Consider the following 13,476-nt stretch of genomic DNA (forward strand, 5'->3'; position numbering starts at 1 on the left):
GCAAAATAAACTGCGTGATTAAAGTGGAAATTTCGAGATTAAAGTCTACATTTGGTGCTTTTTTCCCACTGTGTGCCTACTTTTTTTGTCTGTACCCTAATAAGCTTTCATATGACACTCAGACGGTGGGCTACGACTTGCCTTTTCACGGCGACTTTGATATGTGATTTCTTTTTTATTTTGGGCACTGTGCGACTTTGTGAACTTGAGCTTTCGAGTTTCTCCGACACTCTGTCACTTGATCAACTTTCTTTTGTTGACTATACCACTGTTTAAACCAACAAATAGAACGTTTTTCCTTTGCCTCCTTTTGGTATTCGCTGAAATTCTTATATTTTCCCCCGTGCTTTTCCCATTGTCTTTTCACAGAAGGCTGAGCTTAAGGGCTATTTATATTGATTTGCATATTCAAAGAGGCGTAATTCTGGGAGGAGTTGGGGCGGGACAGAAGGCACGTGCGTTACTTTTCACGCTGATTGGGATTTATGTAGCGGAAGAACGTGGAAGTTTGCGTACGTACAGATTCCTGCATCTGTATTTTTCTGTGCGTACGCACAATCCCGCTTTTGTGCTTACGCCATGTTATAGTGTGAGTTCTACGCACGGCGTTATGCATGAGGCCCCTGGACTCCTGTGTGTAGTTTTGGTCTCCAGGATACCTCAATGTATTCCTCAAATTTGTTCTGTCTGTCCTTCCTAATAAATGTGTATCCTTCTATGTTCATATATACTCATCCCCATCTTTGTTATTTAGCCAGGTTTCCATTACTGCTATAATATCATAATTAAGCTCCGCTACATACAACTCCAACCCATTTATTTTATTTTTGATACTTCTAGCATTAAGACAAGTTATTTTTAACATGTTTCTCCTTTTATTGCTATATTTGAATGTTGGGTTAGAGTTTACATTACTATGCATTTTTATTTTTGCACTATTGTTTGTTCCTCCACGTATAGTTCTAAAACTGGCCTGTCCTAAACTCCTTGCACCCCCATTTCCTTTTTCGAACAATCCTCGACTAACATACTCATACACCTCTCCAATACCTTGGTGCCCCTCCGGTTCAGATATAACTTGTCGTGGGAGAACAGGTTCCATCTGTTCCAAAAGGAGTCCCAGTGCCCCATAAACCTATACCCTTCTATCCTGCAGCATGATTTGAGCCACGGGTTAAGCTTTCCGATCTCTTCAGTCTTACCTAGACTGGCGCATGGCACAGACAGAATTTCAGAGAAGGCTACCTTGTCAATTCTGCTCCTCATCCTGGCACCTAACTTTTCAAATTTGGATCACAAAACTGACAGACTAACCTTATGTATGTCATTTGTTCCAACATGGAGAATGACAGCTGGATCCACCCTCACCCTAGCCAATAGCCCAAACAGCCTTCCAGGGAGATCTCCTGGCAACACACCCTGCGAGACTCTCTGTCTCTGGAGCAAGCCTGTGCTTCAATCCCCCAAATGACTGATCACTACCACTCTCTTTCTTGGAACTAGTTTTGAGGTGGCCTTGTCACACTACTGGGTGAAATAAGACAAAGCAACCAAAGCCCTTGCTGGGGTCTGTTTAAAATTTCCCCATGCCTCTCACCCAGATCTGCCCCTATTTCATGTATCTTTAGATACATTTTCACTCTTAGGACTGATACTTACTCTGAGTTTTGATGACTCTTTACTGAATCACCAGAGAGTTTGATTTTCATTTAATTACTCTTATGAAAGCAAAACCCTTAGAACAGTGGTTGTTGACTTTACCATCCCAAGCCGGGATAGATTGGTATAGGAGAGCAAAATCCCCAAAAGAAGAATAGGATACATATTATCTTAGTAAAGAATTTGCAAGACAGTAAATGGGATGATAGAGAATTATACTTACAAATTATGGATGATGCAGAGCTCAGGATAGACTTATTTTTCAAGGGCAAAGAGAAACTCCCTACACCAAAATAACATACCTTACTTTGTTGTAGAAAACTATTCCAAGAGACCTGAAAACTTAATCTGTTTCTCCAAGTTAGAGAACCTGAGCTAGGTATATGGGATACATCCAGGGTACAGAGTGGATTTAAATGAGAGGCATAGCTGGATAAGAATCCCAGCAAACCACAGCATCTCTATATAAGAGCACCTAACTGATACACCTGTTATTTCAAACAATGCCTCTTTTGTTTGTGGATAGCCAAGTTATTCATGGTTTCCCAAAGGGCGGTATGCTACCTACTATTTAGCATATGTGGCCCCTTACATAACAGTCATCAGAAACTCCCACAGACACCCTGCTGAAGAAGGGTAGCTCTGGCAATGGCACCTACCATACATTCAGTCCCAGAATGAGTCATGGGGATGGAAATCATCTTTCCGCATACTGTCTCATTACCCTGCAGTCAGAGGATTAATGAAATGGCTCAAGCTCTACAAGCTGTAGTGAACCTGACAGTTAATGCTCTGAATAAGATATCTGTGGAAATGGTAACACTCCAGAACCGCATGGCCTTGAAGATGCTCCTTGCTTGTCACCGTCAAGGTGGGACTTGTGCAGTAGTCAGTCCTCAGTGTTGTACATATATTACTGACTAATCTTCCAAGTTAACATCATTAGCTGAACACGCCTGCAACACACTGTATGACTCAAAGAAAACCATGCCCTTTGATGGTGAAAAATACGATCAGTGGCTCTTCAGCTCGATGAACTTTATACCTGGGTGCTGGAAAGGACTTCTATTTATGATTATTGCCATATTGATTGTAATAATGATAACACGACAGCAAGAGTGAAAGGGAAGGTCTATAAAACAGTAGTGAAACCAGCTATGCTGTATAGTATGGAGACTGTGGCACTGATGCTACGATATTCTCTCAGAGTATTGAGGGCAGACAAGATTAGGAATGAGTATATTAGAGGGACAACGTGGGAGTGGCTCGATTGAGATAGGAGAAACATCAGAATCACTGGGGGTTAAGCTAGTAAGGAAGAAAGGCAGAGATCTGGTTATTGGAGCTTGCCAATATTCTGCCGATATATTGGAGACTGCCAAATTCTGATATGTTAGATAATAACATATTATTTAATCAAATAATATATATGTGCAACAAAGAGGACGTAGTGGTCATGGGTGTAGGCATCAGAGATAGCCTACAAAACTGGGTCTCTAGTTGGTTAACCAGCAGGAGACAAAGAGTACAGGTAAGAAGAGAATTCTCCACATGGAGCAAGATCATCAGTTGAGTCCTTTAGGTGTCTGTCCTTGGGCCCTCATTCCTTTTTCTGATTTATAGTAATGACATTGATTCTGGTATAGTTAGTATACTTGTCAGATTCACAGATGACACTAAAATTGGAGGGATGGCAAACACTGGGGAGGCAGCAAAAGGAATTCAGAATGGTGTGGGCAACATTCAGAACCAAGTAAACACCTGGAAAATGGAGTTTAACGTAGAAAAGTTCAAAGTGCTACACTTGCGCAAAAAGAACATCGATTATAAATACCACATGGGAGACACTGAGCTACAGGAAGGAACCTCTGAAAAGGATTTTGGGGTACATGTTGATGTAACATTTTCATCAAATAGGCAATACACAGAAGCAATTAAAAAGGCAAATACAATGTTGAATTTAAATCAAGGGACATTATGCTCAAACTGTGTAATGCACTAGTGAGACAACATCTGGAGTATTGTGTGCAATTCTGGTCACCACAGTATAAGAAAGACATAGCAGCAATTGAAATTCTGCAGAGGATCCAAGCGCATCCAAAGACTTAAGGCCATGTCCTACTCTGACATTCTCCAAGAATTAAACTGCTTAGTCTCGAGCAGAGGAGACTGTGTGGGGACCAAATTCAGGTATTTAAAATCCTCAAAAGCATTGATAAAGTAGATCCAGCAATATTCTTTTGACTTGAGAGTGATCACTTACTTGAGGACATTGGTGGAAATTAAGGGGAAGTGCATTTAGAACTGAAGCCAGGAAGCACTTCTTTATGCAAAGAGATGTGGGACTATGGAAAAAACTACCAAGACTTGGAGTTGAAGCAGAAATCTCGACAACCTTTAAGAAAATCTGGATGTGATATTAGGACAGCTTAGCTTCTAGCTAAAAAATGTGCTTGATGAACTGAATGGTCTTCTCTCATTTTTCAAATTTCTTATGTTTCTTATGGTTTGGGCATGTGCAGAGGAGAGATGAGGGGTACATCAGGAAAAGAATGTTGAGGATGAAACCACCAGGCAAGAGGAAAAGAGGAAGGCCAAAGAGGAGGTTTATGGATTGGGTAAGAGAGGACATGAAGGCAGTCGGAGGGGCAGAAAATGATGTAAAAGACAGGGATTGATGGAGACGGATGATCCACTGTGGTGACCGCTAAATGGAAGCAGCTGAAAGAAGAAAAAGATTGTAATAATTAAAACAAAATTCCTATTTAAATGCTGCTTGACCATGTGCCAAAGGATGCCTCCATATCAGATATGGTGGTCAAGAAGAAGAAGAAAGGCAACATAAAGAAAAGTTTAAGTCTGATGGCTTATTATGCGAAAGAAGGTAGTGACTTTTACATTTATAAATTGTATTTGTATTTGCTGTTCTAAAAGAACAAAATGGAAGGAACTGTATGTGGCAAGCCAAGTCACTGAATTAACTTGTGGTATAGATTTAAAAAAATATTTAAAGCATTACTATAAAAATACAATTACTTATTCAGTAATTGCACTTACCTACTGTTTTGACAAGTAGCACTTCAGTGAGAGATAACGTGGTGGCAATGCAAAGACACAGCAGCGTCCAGTTACCCCCTTCATGAGCCACACTCTGACCTGGAGGCCTACATCTCTCTGTCTTTCGTGACTGGTAGTTCCCAGAAGACACACGAGAGTATTAGTCCGGAGGAAAAGGGTGGCCTTGTAAAACTGCAGCCTAAACTGTTTTCTTTTGTATATGTTATGGCCAAAACACGAAGTTCTGCCAGTTCCTGAATTGGACGGCCATTTCGCATTTTGGCCAAGAGGTGTGACCAAAGTCTGATTACTAGAAATGACCAGTGTATATGCTACTTTGGCCGGCCATTTCGCGAAGTGGTGGGAAATCCCTGGCCAAAATTCGATGTGCATATATAAGGCTGTCCGGTAGGCGGCACATCTTTTGCTTCCGGTGTGATGGTGGCATGGACATGGTAACAAGGAAGGTGCCACGCTGTGACAATAATATTCCATTTGTTTGCTGCTTTTCGGAAGAGTCTCTGTGACTTGTTCTTCTTATCTGACACAGTGGTTTCATTGTGAGAACTGTATTCCTCATATTTGTATAGTATTCAATATGAATGCTTTCAGTTCACAGGTTAGCTCTTAGGGCATCTATAACATGTGTTGTGGGGTGTCATGACACATATTGCTGGAAGGAGCATACAGTAATTACGCTGAGGTTAATAAAGGATTGTTGGCTATGACACGTTTTCCATTGAATGAATGTGCTACATCAGCAATCAAACACAATTTACTGGGGCTGTATCCCATGTAACAGTATGTCCATTTCAATTACTCATATTGTTCTTCAATACTCTGTCCCATGGCTACTTCTGATGGGAAAAATACGCTGGGTGAAGTTGGCGTACATGTAAATGTGGAACCAACATTTGATATGAAAATCAAGTTCTCAGATATTTTGAATACATTGATGCAAGAAGAAGCAAATAATAGCGGGATCCTCACCAGAGACAGATACTGCACCTTTATAGAGGACGTTAAACAGGCTAAAACAAAGCAGAAAAAAGAAAGTTTTGATTATTGCTGATTAAGAAAATATGATGTCATTGAAGTTGATGGGAAAGAAAAACTTACTGTGCCAGTAACAGGAGACAACAGCGTTATTTTATGCTGTGGGCATACAGAAGAATTATTCGACATACTGCATGATACTCACTTAAAAATCGCTGCAAATGTAGAAATAAGAAACTGTTGTGCAATTCAAAATGTCATAAAACTTCATCTTGTTGTAACAAGTGATGATGGATATTCATAAAGTAAAGAGATTGTATAAGGTATGAAATTATACAGACCCACCAAAATCTGTTCATGCCTTTTTCTTTTGACTTTGGCCACTCGCCCAATGCTATTGCGCAAACTGGTGGGCCAAATCCCGAAATCAACGAAAAGATTGGACATATTGGCCGTAACATATATATTGCTATTATCAGATTCACTTCCTTTTGTATGTTTTGTGGAGACAAACTGAGGTGGTGTGCTATTTAACTGTATCATTTTTATGGCTGTTTCTTCAGTTTTTCATTTTTGACTGTGTTTCTGTCTGTCCTTCAGGAACTGTGTTAGTGGAAGAAGAAAGTAAACTTTTTTGTTTGTCTCATTTTCTTGTAACACCCTTTAATTATTATGTATAGCACCTGCACTTATTTTTTACTTTTTTCTATTTATTTTCTTGTGTTCTTGAAGTGACTTGTTCTTCTTATCTGACACAGTGGTTTCATTGTGAGAACTGTATTCCTCATATTTGTATAGTATTCAATATAAATGCTTTCAGTTCACAGGTTAGGTCTTAGGGCATCTATAACATGTGTTGTGGGGTGTCATGACACATATTGCTGGAAGGAGCATACAGTAATTATGCTGAGGTTAATAAAGGATTGTTGGCTATGACACGTTTTCCATTAAATGAATGTGCTACATCAGCAATCGAACACAATTATTATGTATAGCACCTGCACTTATTTTTTACTTTTTTCTATTTATTTTCTTGTGTTCTTGAAGTGAACTGTGTATAATAATTTCCAAGACATCATTTTTGTAAATATATTTGGCACATCTGGAATTAAAACAGAATCTCTGTTTTACCAAATCAGTTTTATTTATGTCTCAGTGTCTCACAAACTGGTTGCTCGGTTATGTTTCCAGATACCCAGAATCTCAATCAGTGTAAAGGTGCCACTGCACACAGCATCACATCTTTTTTGTAGCAGTTTAGCATTGTGGACTCTAAGACTCACAAGTTCTTTTAACTGCCTTAAATAAGTTATTATTGTTCTCTGGGTGCGGTGGTGCTGTCCTAGTCCTTGGAAGAGTGACAAACACAGGAGCTTTAGACTGACTTGGGCCTGTCTGCCCCAAAGTAAGCTTTGTTTTTTGGAATGCACCATACATACCTGCAGCCTCTGACGTTTGTTCAGCATCATGAAATTCTCTGATAAATAAAGCTTTAGATCCTCCTACTTCTCTCTTTAAGGTGTGAACCTACCTAAGATTTGAATTTTATCAGTTATGCAGTATGTTAATGCAGCCTCTGTGTAAATAACAGAATAGACTTCAGTCATTTGTTATAAATCTAAGATACCTTAGATAAATAAAATATTTTATATACATATTGCTGGAGTCTGAAGGGCCTTTATAAATCTGAGCCGTATCGAATGAAGATTTCTTTTACATTTTATAGACTGTTATGCATATGCCCCACAATGAATCTTTTCTCCTTTTCTGATTGAATTTTCACAGAAGTTCTTCTATACTCTAACCACTCGCTCCCAAACATAGTAATACTAGGGTGTTGTACCGTGTTAGCCATTATGAATGTAGAGAAAATAAATCCACATGGACACCAGAAGCTGGCAGAAACTCTACCCTGGATAACTATATAGACTGCTTCCGACAGAGAGTGAAAACAGGAATCTTAAACAGGCAACAAAATCGGATAGAAAACATTACTAGGGATGAGCGGAGAGCCATACATTCACTAAGGGAAAATACAGAAATCATTATCAAACCAGCAGACAAAGGGGGTGCTTTAGTCATCATGAACACATCAGATTACATACAAGAGGCACAAAGACAATTGTCCAATACTATGCATTATCACAAACTGCAAGAAGACCCAACAGATCTCTACAAAAAGGAACTAAAAAAAATAGTAAGTAGCTTTCCTCTTGACATCAGGGATCATGTAAACAGTTTAATTCCTGAGAACCCCAAAATGGGTTACTTCTACATGCTTCCTAAAATCCACAAAGAAGGGAACCCAGGAAGGCCTATAATCTCAGGAATTGGCTCCCTTACAGAAAATGTTTCAGGTTGGGTGGAGCAGATCCTTAAACCCCTCACCCGTAACACAACCAGCTACATCCAGGACACCACTGACTTCTTAAAAAAACTGTCTGCTTTAGGCCCCTTACCTGAGGGAACCTTACTGGCCACAATGGATGTTGAGGCACTTTAAACTAACATCCCCCATGATGATGGCATATTGGCATGTGAAATGTACCTCAAACAACATGATTTACCCACAAAGTCAGTAATAGAAATGATAAAATTCACTCTGACACATAATCTATTCTCTTTTGGACAGGATTGCTACTTACAACAAATGGGGACTGCAATGGGATGTCGGTTTGCACCTCACTATGCAAATCTTTTTATGGCAAAATTGGAGGAAGATTTCATGTCAATGTGCATCGTAAAACCAATGTTGTATCTCCGTTACATAGATGACATCTTCATAATCTGGACTGCCAGTGAGAAGGACCTCCTCCATTTTCATAATGAATATAATTGTTTTCACCCCAACATAAAGCTGAAGCTGAATTACTCAAAAACAGAAGTCAGCTTCCTTGACACCACCGTTCAACTGAAAGACAACACCCTTGTAACTTCTATTTTTCACAAACCGACAGACAGACGGACCTACCTGAAAAATGATAGCTTCCACCCCAAGCATATAAGGCGCTCCATTATTTTCAGCCAAGCAATACGGTACAATCGTATTTGCTCAGACCCAACAGACCGGGATCAACAACTGCAGGAGCTCAGACAAGATTTCATCAAACAAGGTTACACCCCGAAAACAACAGACACTCAAATAAGAAGAGCTACTGCCATACTCAGAGACAACCTTCTGGAATATAAAAACAAAGACAACAAGGATCGCATCCCCCTTGTTGTCACCTACAACCCACATCTTGAAACACTTCGAAAAATTATAAAAGAACTTCAGCCAATACTAAACAATGACCAAACACTGAAAAATGTATTTCCTGAACCTCCCCTCCTGGCATACAGACAACCACCAAACCTTCAACAATTAATTGTCCGAGGCTCCCTAAGTGAACCAACAGAAAATGGCACATCTCCATGCCTACAGAAAAGATGCAAAACATGTGCCCACATCTATGATACAGACCGTATAGTTATACCACACTGCCGACTTGAACATCACATCAAGGGATCATTTTCCTGCAGATCATCTAATGTAGTCTACCTAATTTTCTGCATGAAATGTCCTGACACTGCACTCTATGTGGGAGAAACTGGACAAACACTCTGCCAGAGAATGAACTTACACAGGTTCCACATTAAACATGGCAACACAGATGTTCCTGTGGCGGCCCACTTCAACAGCCATGGACACTGTGAGAAGGACTTTAAGGTCACAGTGCTTATGGGCAACTTCAAAACACAGCAAGAGAGAAAAGAATGGGAAGTTAAACTCATGCTAAAATTTAATACTTTACAACATGGATTGAATAAAGACAAGAGTTTTATGGCCAGATATGAGGATTGTTTACATCTCTCAGAATGACAGACAACCTGACTACAGACCCACATTGTTTTGAAAAAACTCATTACAAACTTCAAAAGACTTTGTTGGACAGTTATCTTATCCAGAGATCATGACAATACATTGTTCTTTTCTCTCTTGCTAAATTAACCCTAGCCTGAATGAATCTATTAATTTTTTACATTCAAAATTTCTCATTTAAATATTTACCAATGTTGTTTCTTGTCCTAGAGTGTGTATATAAACATAGGAAACTTCAATTTCTGTATTACATCTTGCCTAAAGAAGGGGCCTGAGTTGCCTCGAAAGCTTGCATATTGTAATCTTTCTAGTTAGCCAATAAAAGGTGTCATTTTGCTTGGCTTTTCTCTCCAAACATAGTAATAAAGTCTGAACATCCAGGTCCTCTCACATACTCTTCAATCTGGTCCCACACTGTAAAGCCTGTGTGTATCACAGAACTTCCAAGGCAATGCAGACCTCTGTTTGAAGATGGAATTTGGGCTGCACCAGCATTTCATTTTCATGATAAAAATGGAGATGATGACAGGAAAGACCAAAACTCTGGTAAGTCTAACAATAGCTGACTCCATGAATTCTTTTAAAAAACAACTCAAAACTCATCTGTTCAGGAAGGCTTTTAGCTCTACTTGACTTTATTACCTTTCTCTCAGTTTACTTCTCTGTCAAGATGCTCATGTAACCTGTATGTGTGTGTGCGAGACCATCAATTATGTTGTCTGTTTTTTTTTCTCAGAATTTACTGTCTTAATCTTCTTTGTTTATTTATCTGGTTTGTACAATGCTATATACTGTATATTCTGCCGTTCTTTATTTATTCTGTAAGTGCCTTGAGCATGGGAAAGGCGCTATATAAATAAAATGTATTATTATTATTATTATTATTACAGACATTATGCATAAGATGGATGAGAAAACTTAGAAGAAACTGCAAGGTTGACAATCTTTATAATGTTAAGTGTAATACTAAATACTTCTGAAGCTAAACATTATAGTCTTAGTGTACTTGTGAAGTTTAAGATCTTAGATCATAGTAGAATTAAATTCTTACGTTGAATTGCAGAAGGGTGGAGACAAGGAGACATGAATGAAAAAGGCTTAGAAGTCACTTCCACTGTGTTACAAGGATTGTCTCCAGCTTCTTGAAATGCTAAAGTAAAATTAGAGAAAATCACAACATGGTGATGTCTTTCATAGACTCAAGACAGTAGTATAATACAAACAACAGATAATGAGTACAACAGAAATGATAAATATAACCTTTACGAAATACAAAGCAGATGAAATATACAAGAAGTACACGTCTAGTCCACTCACACAGTTACTGTAAGTAGCTTTATGACCTGAGGATAAATACAGACCATGGATTGGGTGCTAAGAGTCTTGTACTATTTTCCAGTAGGAAAGAATATGAAAAGGTTCTGTGTAGGATAACTGAAACAGTAAAAAGGTGTGTTCAAAGGTTAAAGTTAAAGTAATGTCCTTTTGTAATTGGAGGGCACCCACACACACACATACACTCCATGGTGTCTTCAAGGTAATCTGAAGCTGGGTGATATTTTAATTGACTCTGGACTCTGGATGTTTCTGGAAGTGCTTGCATGTTTCAATCACAAACTCTGGTAAGTCTTACAATATTTACATTACGCACAAGCTGGACAAGAAAGCTTAGAAGAAACTGCAAACTTAACAAACTTTATAAATTAGCTGTAATGATACATATTTTCCAAGTTCAAGTTTAGGTTTCTTGTCATATGTACAGAGTAGAACTAAATTCTTACTTGCAGATCTACCAAAGCTGAACCCAGATGCAACACCTCCCTTAGTTAAGACGTTTTCCTTTTTAGCAGGGGGGATTTCTAAAACAACATGTAAAGGAAGATTCTGTAAGCAACAAAAATAAGGGATTAAAACTGGCTGCCGTAAAAACGAGGGCACCCAGACTTCATTTGTACCAGCACACTTTATACGAGAAAATGAGATCATATATAACATTTAACTTTGTGTTTGCTCTGTGGAAACAGTTTACATATGAGAAGTCTTACTTCTTATATATAGGACTTTTATTATGTTTAACTAGTTTGGGAGTTAATATACTGTAATACTTAATTCAGAGGTGTGTTTCTGGACTATCCCATTTGTCTAAAGCTGATTGGTGTAAAGGGCAGCATGGTGGTGCAGTGATTGTGCTAATACGTTGCAGTAAGGAGACCAGAGTTTATGACCCGAGTCCTCCCTGTGTGCAGTTTGCATGTTCTCCCCATGTCCATGTGGCTTTACTCAGGCTGCTCCAGTTTCCTCCTGCAACCCAAAGAAATGCATGTTAGGTGAACTGGATCTCCTAAATTGGCCCTAGTGTGTGACTGGGACATGTGTTTGTGTTCATCTTGCCTCGCAGTTAGGAGACCTGGGTTCGCTTCCCGGCTCCTCCCTACATGGAGTCTGTATGTTCTCCCCGTGTCTGCGTGGGTTTCCTCCGAGTGCTCCGGTTTCCTCCCACAGTCCAAAGTCATGCTGGTTAGGTGGATTGGTGATTCTAAATTGGCCCTAGTGTATGCTTGGTGTGTGGGTGGGTGTGTTTGTGTGTGTCCTGCAGTGGGTTGGCACCCTGCCCGGGATCAGTTCCTGCCTTGTGCCCTGTGTTGGCTGGGATTGGCTCCAGCAGACCCCCGTGACCCTGTAGTTAGGACATAGCGGGTTGGAAAATGGATGGATATATATTTAAATATAAAATTTTCACAGAGCTACTTCTATACTCTAACCACTCGCTCCCAAACATAGTAATAAAGTCTAAACATCCAGGTCCTCTCACATATTCTTAAATTTGGTCCCACACTGTAAAGCCTGTGTGTATCACAGAACTTTCATGGGGATGCGGACCTCTGTTTGAAGGTGGAAGTTGGGCTACACCAGCATTTCGTTCTGAGTCTCTTCATTTTCATGAGAAAGATGGAGATGATGACAGGAAAGACCCAAACTCTGGTAAGTCTAACAATACAGACATTATGCATAAGATGGACGAGGAAACTTAGAAAAAAAAACTGCAAGGTTGACAATCTTTATAATGTTAAGTGTAATACTAAATACTTCTGAAGTTTAACATTATAGTCTTAGTGTACTTGTAAAGTTTAAGATCTTAGACCATACTAGAATTAAATTCTTACGTTGAATTGCAGATGGGTGGAGACAAGGAGACATGAATGAAAAAGGCTTAGATGTTACATCCACTGTGTTACGAGGCTTGTCTCCAGCTTCTTGAGATGCTAAAGTAAATTTAGAAAAAAATCACAATATGGTCATGTCTTTCATAGACTCAGGACAGTAGTATAATACAAAGAACAGATAATGAGTAGGCCTACAACAGAAATGATAAATATAACCTTTACAAAATACAAAGCAGATGAGATATACAAGAAGTACACGTCTAGTCCACTCACACAGTTACAGTAAGTAGCTTTATGACCTGGGGATAAATACGGACCATGGATTGGGTGCTAAGAGTCTTGTACTGTTTTCCAGTAGGAAAGGATATGAAAAGGTTCTGTGTAGGATAACTGAAACAGTAAAAAGGTGTGTTCAAAGGTTAAAGTTAAAGTAATGTGAAAGTCCTTTTGTAATTGGAGGGCACACACACACACATACACTCCATGGTGTCTTCAAGGTAATCTGACGCTGGGTGATATTTTAAATGACTCTGGACTCTGGATGTTTCTGGATACTTAATTCAGAGGCGTGTTTCTGGACTATCCCATTTGTCTAAAGCTGATTGGTGTAAAGGGCAGCATGGTGGTGCAGTGATCGTGTTAATACGCTGCAGTAAGGAGACCAGAGTTTATGACCCGAGTCCTCCCTGTGTGGAGTTTGCATGTTCTCCCCATGTCCATGTGGCTTTACTCAGGGTG

The 13,476-nt window shown here is 39.4% G+C and overlaps 2 protein-coding genes across 2 annotated transcripts in view; one reads left to right on the top strand and one right to left on the bottom strand.

Moving 5' to 3' along the window:
- Positions 1–13,476, top strand: part of LOC127529379 (uncharacterized) — a 773,396-nt gene that overhangs the window by 257,211 nt on the left and 502,709 nt on the right. The gene's annotated exons all lie outside the window — the stretch shown is intronic.
- LOC114658698 (uncharacterized) overlaps positions 1–13,476 on the bottom strand; it is a 115,110-nt gene that overhangs the window by 84,553 nt on the left and 17,081 nt on the right. The window contains 3 exon segments of the mRNA XM_028810732.2: positions 10,626–10,724; positions 11,356–11,433; positions 12,739–12,837. Of these exon segments, the coding sequence (XP_028666565.2) occupies positions 10,626–10,724; positions 11,356–11,433; positions 12,739–12,837 (276 nt within the window).

Source organism: Erpetoichthys calabaricus, chromosome 10, assembly GCF_900747795.2.
Source record: "Erpetoichthys calabaricus chromosome 10, fErpCal1.3, whole genome shotgun sequence".
Taxonomy (NCBI): domain Eukaryota; kingdom Metazoa; phylum Chordata; class Cladistia; order Polypteriformes; family Polypteridae; genus Erpetoichthys; species Erpetoichthys calabaricus.